Here is an 11,874-nt window from a genome sequence, read left to right on the forward strand (position 1 = left end):
AGCTGGAACAAAGACGTGCGTTTGGTCGTGGCCGTGCCTGTTTTGATGGTTCTGCGTAGCGGTCCGGTCGCAGATGACTTTGGGAGCAGGAATCTTAAGACTGCTCTAGTTTGACATCACCACATTCTAAAATGACAATGAGTCGTGCCTTTCTTTTTTTGTTTTGAATTACGTGACCTTCGCCCCCACAACATCAGCGCTGCGAGGTGCGACCTTGCGACGTCCTGCGACATACAAACACACACACACACGGTAGTAGACTAGACACGTTCGTGTTGCTAGCTGGTAAAGAATTGTGTCTCTGGTGAATTCCGCTTCATCCCATCTGGCCTTCCATCCGACATGCTGGTTCATCCCTGAGCTTGGTACATTCCATTCAGGGATGGTAATCTTACTCAGGCGCACACACACACACACACACACACATCTCTTCTCCAAGGCGGGCTCAGAAGTTCTGTGATTGCCCCCCTCCCCCACCTCGTTCCTTCGGCAGCGGTACCGTTGGCGCCGAAGGGCGCGCACGCGTCCGTTAGCCAGCCCTGTTGTGCAGAGAAGACGCGTTAAGACGCAAAAGTAGAACGTCGAGCTAATAATATTCATAACAATAAAAAAAAGTGAGTCCGACTTACGTGTAGAGAGGCTGCAGTTGCAAGTGCGACGACTTCTGAGGAGGTTGGTAGCCGTACGAGTCGAAACCGCCGATGAAGTCGACTTGGCGAGACAAGGAGAGCAAAGGATGACTTTTGTTTTGCAGGCGATGGGCCAATGTGTTAGTCGAACTTCTTGGATCGACACCTAAAGAACGGCCCTCCACGCACGATGTGAGGGTCAATTTTACACGATACAATGTCAATTTTGTCCATAATATACACAGGAAATCAAAAGAAATTAAATTAACGATGAATCATGACTTTTGGTGGGCTTTTCCACTCCTTACAATAAGCATCGGATGCTTTAATTAAGTGGTCGGCTCAGTTCATCCATCCATTATCTTGGTCGCTTATCCTCACGAGGGTCGCGGGGAGTGCCGGAGCCTATCCCAGCTGTCAACGGGCAGGAGGCGGGGTACACCCTGAACTGGTCGCCGGCCAATCGCAGGGCACATCGAGACGGAACAGGCGGACTCACAATCACACCTAGGGGCAATTTAGGGTCACCAATTAATGTTTCGTGTTTTGGGGATGTGGGAGGAAAGCGGAGTGCCCGGAGAAAATCCACACAGGCGCGTCGGGGATTGAACCCAGGACCTCAGAACTGCGAGGCCACCGTGCCGCCCAGCTCAATTCAGGAAAAGTAAAAATCTTGACGCAATACGTCACGAGTTGTGACATCCATTAAAAAAAAAAAAAAAAAAAAAAGTAATCCTACGGTGTCAACAATGATTTCTTCTTGGTTAGAAGAAGAAAAGAAGAGTTCACCAGCTACGTGAACCACTACACCAGAATTTCGACAGGGACGAAGGTGAAAACACTCACAGCTGTCCTCGTCGTCCTGGAAGACTTTGCTCATGTAGCACGCGTACACGAATCCGAAAAGCTGCTCAAAGACAAAGTTAGTCGCATATTATTATACGTACAGCAGCGTGTCGTTTTTGCACACGGCGTGGACAGTACGTCTTTGTACTTACGGCCAGCAGGACCTGGATGGCCGAGCTCAGCACTTCGATGTACTGGTAGTCCAGCAGGCAGCCCGACACGGTGATGACGTGGTGGTCGTCGGGGGCCAAGTGCGAGTCCAAGACCGGCGTCACCAGGCAACCGGGACCGTGCTCCATCCACCAGGAACGGTGCAGGGACGTGTTGAACGTCATCAGGAAGTCCCTGTCCTACACGCGCATTGAGAAAACGGGAGATTTAGGACGTGGCGCCCCCTCGCGGGAGGTTCGAAACAATGCGCCTCCAACGCCAATGTCACTCATCGGCATGAAATTGAAAATGGAAACTCGTGAGAGGATGCAACCAGTCTCCCAGACCCCCGGCTGAAATCGAACCAGAAGTCATCCATTTTGGCAGGCACGTGCACACACACACTCCGAGTAGTGCTCAAGCACCTTCTGCCCTAGATGGAAATTCCCGCGTTTGCTGCAGCTCTTTTTTTTCTTCTTTTAATTCATTCATCAGTATGACAGTTGCCCCCCCCTCCCCCCCGCAAAAATAATCAATGCAAACCGGAAGTCGGCCATTCTGGTCTGAAGTAGTAGCATTTTTTTTTTTTTTGACGATCATATCAAAGATGTGCAAGGACCATCGCATAATTCAACTTTCATTTTTTAATTGTTTTCATAACGTGACATCCAAGCGTGACCGCTCGTGGCGTTATCAAGCGTCGCTGTTCCCACCTTCCTCGAGTCACCGTCGGTGCCTTTTTCCAGGAATCGCTTTCCCCTGACTTGTGATCGGCGACGGTGGCCTCGCGCTCCAGCGCTGAGAAATGCGCTCACATATAATTATCCGTTTTCAAGTCCGGATTTTGTTGTTTTAAACTGTGTCGGAACAAAGTCGTCCTTTATCGAGGCTCTCAACATAACAGGCTGCCTTCCGGGCTCAATCTCTCGCAGCGGCGGAACATCATCGTCATGTGCGTATAAATATTATAAAGAGCACTTTGTTGCAAACGCCCCAGACGGATCTTTCTGACGTAACGGCGTGCAAAAACGGTAATTGTTACATTCTCGTCTAATGGCGAAGGACTTGAAGTCAACTTTGTCGGCGTTGCGGCGCTCTCTAAAATAGCGCGTGGGAGTGTTCAAAAGCGATGAGGGATGTGCCCCGAGGTTGTGGAGAGGGAGGGCGACTTTGCGGCTGCTGGAATACAGTCCGCTACTTTCAAAACCGCTGCGCAAGAGAGGAAAAGAAGCCTTTCGGAGTGCCCCCCCCCCCCCACGTCCTCGGAAGGCTTTGAAGCTACTCTGCTGCCACGCTGCCCTTATTTTTTTCAATCCAAGTGGGATCCGATTCCGTCACCGACTTTCATCCTGAGTGGCCGCAAATTTGCCAACGGCAGCCGATTGGTGCTCCTCTGGGACTCTCGTACAAACTGGATCTGATCTGGATTCAAACCGGTTTTGCTTTTGCAACTTCCAGATCGGGCAGACTCAGAGCTGATTGGATAATAATTTCAAATTTCGCGGCACGGCACTCCGGTTTCCTCACACATTCCAAAAACATGCAGCGTTAATTGGGGACTCGAAATTGCCCCGAGGTGTGATTGTGAGTGCGCCTGTTGTTTGCGATTGGCTGGCGACCAGTTCAGGGTGTACCCCGCCTCCTGCCCGTTGACAGCAGGGATGGGCTCCGGCACTCACTGCGACCCTCGTGAGGATAAGCAGCAAAGAAAATGGATAGATGGATGGATATGACCTGGATTGAATTTAGTAAACATCCATCCATCCATTTTCAACAGCGCCTATCCTCCTAGCGAAAGGCAGACCACACCCTGGACTGGTCGCCAAAAATTACTTCTTTAAAACAGATGACTACCAATTATATTTTTTTTTTATGTGAAGTCACTGCAACCTCCAATTTCATTTAACCAAGATTGCAGTTTTTGGACTCGACATGGAAAAAGCAGATCAAATTAAGTCTGGATTATATTTAATAAACCTACCATTAGCACTGAATATGAATTTCAAATTTCATGCAAACTGGATGTGATCTTGATTGAACCTGGCACGACCAAACGGTTTTAGATCACCCGTCTTCCGGACCGCTTCTCCTCGGGGGGGGGGGGTCGCGGCCTTACTGGCGCCTATCCCAGCCGAGGCAAAGAGATGCACACCCTAAACTGGTCGCCAGCCAATCGCAGGCCACATGTAAACAAACAACTACTCACAGTCGCACTCACACTTATGATGCAATTCAGTCATCGGTTAACCTGGCGCGCATGTTTTTGGGATGTGGGAGGAAACCCGAGTGCCCGGAGAAAAACCTCGCGGGCACGGCGAGAACATGCAAAGTCCACACGGGCGGGGCTGGAGTCGAACCGGCAACCGCACACTCGCGAGGTCGCCGCGCTAGCCAGGTTTGTTTTAGAGGACAGACGGAGTAAATGTTAGTTCATAACAGATCTGCTCAGGATCGGAATCAGACCAGATCTGCTCTCGACCTGATTTGGCTCAATCGTAGTTTCACAGCGTAGACAGCGTTGAACGCTTCATTTGAACGTTTCGAACTACAGTTTTAGAGCACAGACAGAGTACACGTCATTCACACTGGCTTAATCTTACTTTGACATTCATTTTAGACTGTAAAAATGGTCAATTTAATTCAATCAGGATCTGATCTGGCTTGAACTTGCTTCGATTTTAGTTTCTGAGGAGGAAAAATAGCAAATTTCCTTCCGAGTAGACCTCCATCGGGATGAACTCGTTTCCGCCGTAAAAGGGCCTCGACTCGAGAAGAGGACTTACCTGAGACAGGTTGCCCACCTCCAGGTAGAAGCAGATGACGAAGGAGTTCCAGCCCACCCACAGCACCAGCCACACTGCGTACTACAAGCACAGCGCGGGCTCGTTTCAGGGCCGCCCGCTTTGGCCAGCGCAAATGCCGCTACTCACAGAGATGAGGTATCTGAAGCGGAACTGCACCGTTCCGAACGTGCCCAGGATGACGGCCATGATGTGCAGGAAGTTGGCCAGGATGGGCGCCCACTGGTAGCCCAGGAAGTCGAACACCTGCCTCTGGAGGGCGGCCACCTGACGACCAGAAAAAAAAAAAGGGGGGGGGGGGGGCGAGTAAGAACGTAGCCGGCCACAACTGCAGCTGTTGCCATGGTAACTGCCCGGAGCCCGGTCAGTGACGCCCCTCCTTCCCCCATAACAACAAAAAAAAAAAAAAAAAACTAACTAATGAGGATGTACTGGCCGCAATTACAATGATGCCCCCCCCCCCACAACACACAGCTTCTACAAGAAAACAACACAACACAAAGAAAACTATTTTTAGATGCAAGGAGCTGCTAAATTGAAATCCAGAATGGACGCCAGATGGCGAATGGGGGCCCGCCAGAGCATGTTTGAGCCCCCCCCCCCCCTCTCCACACACACACACACACACTATGCAGCTGCAACTCAAAGCACTGACTGTACTGGACAAAAATGTCTGATTAACCCGCAAGCAGCACGCTACTCTAATTATTCCCCCGAGCGGCCGACAGCGTCGAACGTTGATGTGAGGCGTTCAAGGAACCTCGGACGTTAGCCGTCTGCAACTGTGCACTCCAGTATTTGATAGCAGCTGATGTGAAATTCGTTCTCCAAACTCTTCCCAGAAGCAATTACAGTGTTTGGATAGCAGCTTTTCATGTCGCAGCAGTTTGTCGTTTGTGTTTGGAGATAAGAGGATATCTCCCATCTAATCTCTTTGATTTATTTGCCGAGCAGTACTAGTCAAAGTGGCAACCTTCATAAAACATACAAATGTTGTTATTACTAGTTTACAGGCCTCCAAACATGCATACATACCAAGATAATCAGCGCTAACGCTCACTAACGCAACAGCTTGAACGTAATTAACATTTGAGACGCTTGCCCGCATTTGAATTTGTGCACATTTCCCATAGCGCCATCATAATTATGCTTTGAAATTCTGTTTTACACGCAGCGAATTTCTCGAAAACTGGATTGTATCTCGACGAAATCAGATAACATTACGGTTTTCCCTTCAAATCAGATCGGATGTGGAATTTGGCTCGATTTAAAATATTACGGACTGCGTGCATAATCCGTGATATTTCATTCAAACTGGATCCAATTTGGTTTCAATGAAGTTAACGTTGCACCTTGTAAAGTTCAAATTTCAGATTCGTTGAAAGCAGATCTCGTTTAGATTAAAGTTGGTCAACATTAGCTCTTGACTACTATCAAGAATATTGCCACATTCTCCATCTTGAATAGTTATCAACACCTTCTTACAATTCATTCAGACTGGGATTAAAGTTGGCAAAGATCAAATCGGATCTGGTCTTAATGACACATTACTTTGACCGCATACGCCCTGTAAATTTCCTTCACACGGGATGAGTTTTGCAGCAGAATGTGGATGAACACGTCCTCCACAGAATCTTTCAAACCGATTCTGATCCGGATTAAGTTCAGTAAACACGGCAGCTCGAGAATCCGTCGGGAAAACTTGCGTTTCCTCGCGTGCGGCCGGCCGCTCACTCACCAGCTGGAGGGCGCATATGCCCAGCAGCGTGCATCGCCCGTCGCATTTGCCCATCTTGGAGGCCTCGGCCCGCGGCTTGGGCCCCCGCAGGCTCCGGGGGAAGGACGGCTCCCCGCTCAGATCCAGACTTGCCCGGCCGTGTCAGCTCACACCATTCCGGGGAGAGGAGGAGGCCCTGCCCGCCGCCGCCGTCCTCCGAGGCTCGACCGGTGCTTCCCCTCACAGCGGCTGGCCCATTTTTCGCTCAAATTCGGTCTTTTCGTCTACTTCCAGGCGGTTGGAGGAGGACTTGGCTGCGGTCAGACCACCAGCGACAAGCGAATCACCTCGGCCACACCTTCCGGAGGGTCTGCAGGCAGCGAGGAAGGGAGGGAGGGAGGGAGGTTTGGGGGGGGGGGGGCCACATCCACACACAAAGGCACAAAGAGAGGCGGAAAAGTGTGATGACGGCCCCGGGCTGCAGACACAAATGAGCATCATATGATAGCGGCGGGGGGCAAGAGGGGAACAGAGTCCGCGGCGTCGCTCCGGAGGTCTCCGGCCCTGCCGCCCGGCGACGGACGCACAAAGCAGCCCGTTGTGACTCACCACGTTCGGATGAACAACAAACGCGGGCCCCCTCGAAGGCTCCTCGGTCTTTCCTCGCGGTCGCGCTCCACCGACAGCGGCTAGACTCCGTTTTGGGATTACCGGCGGTGCGTGTGTTGGGAAGGGGGCCGGGGGGGGGGGTTAATCAAAAAGAAATAAAAAATAAAATAAACACCGGGCTACCTCGCTTCGTCTCTCCTCGCCGTCTTTTGTCAACAATCGGTGCCGGGGCGTGCGCAGGAGGAGCCGGAGAAGTGAGGGGAAAGAGGCGGGCGAGTGAGCGAGAAAGAAGGGTGGGGGGGGTGGAGGGGGCTGGCCGTGGTGGTGGCGGCGACCCCCTTCGAGGAGGAGCTGTGGGTTGGTGGTGGTGGTGGTGGGGGGGGGGCAACAAAGGGAGGGGGGGGGGGACCACATCAGCCTGGATGAGCGGATGAACGCACCGCCGCCCGCAGGAAGCCCCGCAAGAACTCACCGACGGGCCGCGGAGGTCCTCGGATGTTCGCCCTCATCGTCATCTGCTTTTAATGTGCAATATGGATCACATTCCAGTAAACCGTCGCACGATACTTTGGGGTCGTCGAGGCTGATATATCCCAAAATGTTTGTTGCTTCCAAGTTGCGCTCACCAGGCAGACGTAATAATCAAGTAATGCGTGTACTTTCTATTCCGGATCGATACCTTTCGTCAAATGTTCTGAAACACACACTAAACATAAAAAGGAGAAAAACACAAGTGTGTGTGGTGTTAAAACACAGAAGCATAAAGTTTAAAAGCAGGAAAGCTTTGCTCTAGTTTCTTCATCGTCTGTTGCTAGGAGATGCTTTTGTTTTGACCACTAACATACTTTGTGTTCATATTGAAAAACGTTGTTTTTTTTTTTTTTTCCAGTAGCTGCAGAAAATCTTCCCCACTTTTTTCAGTCTTTCTGTGGTCTCGCTTTGGTGGGAGAGGACCAGCTGGGACGCCTGCGTGGCGTGTTCAGGTGTGGCCCGGCCCGTGTTCCGTTCTGCATTGCGCTTGCTTTCATATTCTAGTTCACATAATATCCATGCGCATCAAATTTCATTCAGACCGGATGGAAACTTTTAAATTGAACCTGTCACATGTTGCAGTTTGCACAATGAGCAGAACCTCACGTGGCGAACTGGATCCGATCCACATTAGTTCGCGTGCGGCCAACGTCATTCAAATCGGATGGATTCAACCTTGCAAATATTGTATTCTATAGTAAAAACATCCAATTTAAGTCACACTGGATCACAACCAGATGAAATCCACTTTGGCGATTTACTCGTAATGTCCACAGTGCAGTATTTATCAATCAAACCTGAATTAAACTTGGTATGAGGCGATAATTCGAAGATTCGGCATACACGTTACACACAAATTAATCCAAACTGGACCATATCTGGATTAAATGCAGTAAACATTACACATAAATATTAATCCAGTGTTTCCCGTTTGAACTAATTATTTCTTATCTAATATTTCACACAGAAATACTTGACATCAGAACCAATGGGTAATAAAAACATTTAAAAAAAAATATGTTTTTTTGGGGTTAAGCAAAGCATCATACAAGCATACAAACAGAAACAAAACGGAAAGAGACTTTTTTTTTTTTTTTTACAGAAAATGTGATTTTTATTAAAAAGAACAAAAAAAAAGGATACAAAAATCATTGTTGTTGTCTATTGGAACAAGCACATATTTTATTTTATTTTTTTTGCTACTGAATCTCCCCCATGTAGAGTCGTTTGTCACTGCCGCCGGACAGCACTGCGGAGACAAAGCCAGCACACAACAAGAACGGTTAGCCCCAAAAGACCCACTGCGAGTAGCGAAAATCCACATACCGGAGATGCCTCTGACTCATTTTTTTTTGTAAATATATTAATAGTTTAAACAGCAAACTATGACCCCCCCCCCCCCCTCTTTAACTCATTTTCCATTAGCCTCGGGGTAAAAACTTTGAAAAGCACAACCCGAGAGAAACGTCCGCGAACAGCGAGCTCCAGAATGGCAAATCGACGAACGTCCGAGGTCCGATTGCACCTCGAAAGCGCGACTCACCGACGGGCTCCTCGGGGTGAAAGACGACCTCGTTGACGGAGCCGGCGTGGCCCGGCAGCTTGTAGAGGATGCGGCGTGACGTGGTGTCCCAAATGTAGACGAATCTAAAAACCAGCGATGGGCAAATGAGGACTTTGCGGTTTCCCGACAGCCTGGAACGCAGCGTAACCGTTCCCAGTGTGTGTGTGTGTCACCTGTCAGCTGATCCCGCCGCTATTTTGCTGCCGTCAGTAGACCACGAGCACCTCAGCAGATTCTGGAAGGAGACAATACTTGGCGTTGAGTATTTTGCCATCAAAAAACTAAATCCGTAGACGAGTGGGAGTGTGTGTGTGTGTCGGGGGGTTGCAGACAACTTTCCGATGTTTTATGAATGTCGTAGTCGCGCATTTGAGCCCGTCTGTCAGCGGCACGATGACCGATTACCTTTTCAAAGTTGTGCACGTTGCCCTGGAAAATCTTCACACATCTTTCCTTGGGCGCGAAAGGTCGAACGTCCCAAATGCGCACTACGGGTACACGTAAATGGTCAAAAAAAAATGGCATGAAAATATCTACACACACATATATATATATATATTTTTTTAAAATCAACACACACAAAAGGGTTACCCGTGTTGTCCATAGAGTTGGAGAGCAGATAGGATCCCTCCGAGCTGAGACTGAGTCCGGTCACTGAGTCGCCGTGCCCGTGCATGTTGTACATCAGCTTGTTCTGTCTCAGGTCCCAAACCTGTGCAGGAACAGGCACCCCCGGGGAGGGGCGTGGCCTTAAAATTAGGGCTGCAGATATTGAATATTCATTTTTCACTACTAAACACTGTGACGTACAGTACATATTATAAGGGGCAGATTATATTTTGATCCACTCGGAGTTGACATCCTTACAGCCTACTGTAGTACCTGTGACTGTGTGTGTGTGTGTGTGTGTCCCGGCCTGGTGAGTGATGCGTGGGTTGGCGAATGAGAGGGGAATTGGTTGACGGTAGCTTTTGAAAAAAAAAAATTGTTTCCCACAACCAAGATCCGAAGAGTAATTTTGCTTTTATCAAATACACACACATGCATAAAAATGACTGATGAAATTTTCAAGATTTTCATTGCGATATTTGAGTGTTTCAACAGCAATTTTTTTTTTATTTTTTACTAATAACTCTTGTTACCTTGATGTCGTTGTCGATGCCCCCGGACAGAATCTGGTCGCTGGTGTCGTTGAAGGTGACGGCCAGCACCTGGTACGTGTTCTGGAAGGTGTGGACGGCGCCTTTCTTGCGCACGTCCCACAGCTGCGGCACAAAATACGTTTGTTCATTTGCACCCTACGGAGCGACCCGATTATTAAAAAGTTTTGCACGATATGAGATGTCCCCTGGGCAATTGTCTGTCTTGTAAGTTGTTAGCACAAAGTTCTTCTTGAAGTTGAAACAAATAATGAAACAAAGTTAATTACAGCTGTATTACACCAACACACAAAATTATCCCACTTGCCCCCGAAGGAAAAATAACTGGGTTAAAAAAAAAACATTAATAGATGGATCTGCAGGTGTCTACTGCATTTAAGGGTATTTTTTCATATTAAAAATTCTATTTTTGACACTGCATTGATTGGCTGACAACCAGTTCAGTGTTTATCCCGCCTCCTGCCCGAAGATAGCTGGGATAGGCTCCTTGACTCCCGCGACCCTTGCGAGGATAAGCGGCTCGGATAATGGACGGAAGGACGGACGTGCGGCATTAAAAACCGCCTCACCTTGACGGTCCCGTCATCGCTACCGGTGCACACGAGCTGGGGTCCCCTGCGGGCCGGGTAGCAGGTGTTGACGAAGGAGGTGTGGCCCTTCAGGCGCTTGACCCGCTCGCCCGTCTCGCTGTCCCACACGCCCACCGTCTTGTCCGTGCTTGCAGACAACAGCAGGCTGAATGGAGGTGGGGGGGAAGAACCTTTTAAATCTTCACATCTAATTAAGTTGTTCAGATTAGGATTTCATGACAATGGAATGGTTTTCGAAGGTCAATTCAAGTTTGGGTGTCAAATTCAGCCATGTTTGAAAGCCGCTGAGTTTAGCGACCTTCCGTCCGTGTTGTAGTGCAGCTCCATCACGGCGCCGCTGTGACCCTTCAGCGTGGCGAAGTTGTCGCAGTCTCCGTAGACGTTCCACATCACTACAGCACACGTGCACAGTGAATATCGTATAAAAATATGAATATCGGTAACGTCTTCCAAGCGGTTGGCGTTTTGCGGCTCACTCACAAATGAGCCTGTCGAAGCCGGACGAGGCCAGGGTGGCTCCGTTGGGGTGAAACTTGCAGCAGTAGACCTCGCCCTCGTGGCCCGACATCAGCATGATGGGGGCCAGCAGACTGGAGGTTCTTGGGGGCCCCTAAAGGAGACCAAGCACAACTTTAACCACGAGCCAATCATTTGCAACAGAAGGCCGCACTAGTGGACTAATCTCCTAGGAGTATAAGTAAACTCACGTGGATGCTGCCCACATTATATTTGGAAATATTTTTGTACTCCGTGCACTAACTGTTATGATACGCTTAATGACATTTTCAGTTTTACAGTGTTTTGTTTTCATTTTGTTAAGGAGGACTCATCAGAATACTTGATGCAGTACCGCGGTCATGAGCTGCTGAGACTGGGCCGCCGCCACCAGCTCCGTCCTGGGTCTCTTCATGGCGGAGGCGGGCACAACGGCCATGTCCCCCACCCTCTTCTTGGGCTCAATCATCCCTGCTTCTTCGTCGCAACCGGCAAAAAAGAGCGAAATTCTCCACTTTTAAAAGTATAAAAAGAATGTATGACCGTCTTTCTACGGATGATCATCGAGCGGAAGGCTATCAGGGAAGAACAGAAGAAAGTACTTCCTCAAGTTTGAGTAGCCTGATTGGTTTGGATTTGTAGCAGCTACGATGATTGGATAAACGGCTTGTTGTTAAACCGGAACTGGAACTGAAGCTTGTAGTGACGTCCTCTCATAGGTCGGACGACAGGCCATGACGTTAGACTATTTACAGCATGTCTAAAAATCAGCATTATATATA

General features: G+C 49.1%; 2 protein-coding genes across 3 annotated transcripts; both read right to left on the bottom strand.

Moving 5' to 3' along the window:
- Positions 1 to 33: 33 nt before the first annotated feature.
- nkain1 (sodium/potassium transporting ATPase interacting 1) lies at positions 34 to 6,995 on the bottom strand. 2 transcript variants are annotated; one of them, XM_061822633.1, is made up of 8 exons: positions 6,936 to 6,995; positions 6,165 to 6,513; positions 4,556 to 4,693; positions 4,409 to 4,489; positions 1,628 to 1,825; positions 1,476 to 1,536; positions 630 to 711; positions 34 to 539 (listed from the first exon to the last, which is right to left on the bottom strand). In XM_061822633.1, exons 2-8 carry the CDS (start codon positions 6,216 to 6,218, stop codon positions 530 to 532), a joined length of 624 nt encoding a protein of 207 aa, XP_061678617.1. In that variant the 5' UTR covers positions 6,219 to 6,513; positions 6,936 to 6,995; the 3' UTR covers positions 34 to 529. The 2 variants fall into 2 exon arrangements, with proteins under 2 accessions (XP_061678617.1, XP_061678608.1); XM_061822624.1 differs by lacking the exon at positions 6,936 to 6,995 and adding an exon at positions 6,753 to 6,884.
- Positions 6,996 to 8,382: 1,387 nt separating this feature from the next.
- Positions 8,383 to 11,734, bottom strand: snrnp40 (small nuclear ribonucleoprotein 40 (U5)). The gene is made up of 10 exons (XM_061822597.1): positions 11,448 to 11,734; positions 11,078 to 11,207; positions 10,896 to 10,989; positions 10,577 to 10,742; positions 9,990 to 10,112; positions 9,439 to 9,559; positions 9,253 to 9,335; positions 9,021 to 9,082; positions 8,827 to 8,930; positions 8,383 to 8,532 (listed from the first exon to the last, which is right to left on the bottom strand). Exons 1-10 carry the CDS (start codon positions 11,559 to 11,561, stop codon positions 8,483 to 8,485), a joined length of 1,047 nt encoding a protein of 348 aa, XP_061678581.1. The 5' UTR covers positions 11,562 to 11,734; the 3' UTR covers positions 8,383 to 8,482.
- Positions 11,735 to 11,874: the final 140 nt, after the last annotated feature.

This window comes from Syngnathoides biaculeatus, chromosome 1 (genome assembly GCF_019802595.1).
Source record: "Syngnathoides biaculeatus isolate LvHL_M chromosome 1, ASM1980259v1, whole genome shotgun sequence".
Lineage (NCBI taxonomy): Eukaryota > Metazoa > Chordata > Actinopteri > Syngnathiformes > Syngnathidae > Syngnathoides > Syngnathoides biaculeatus.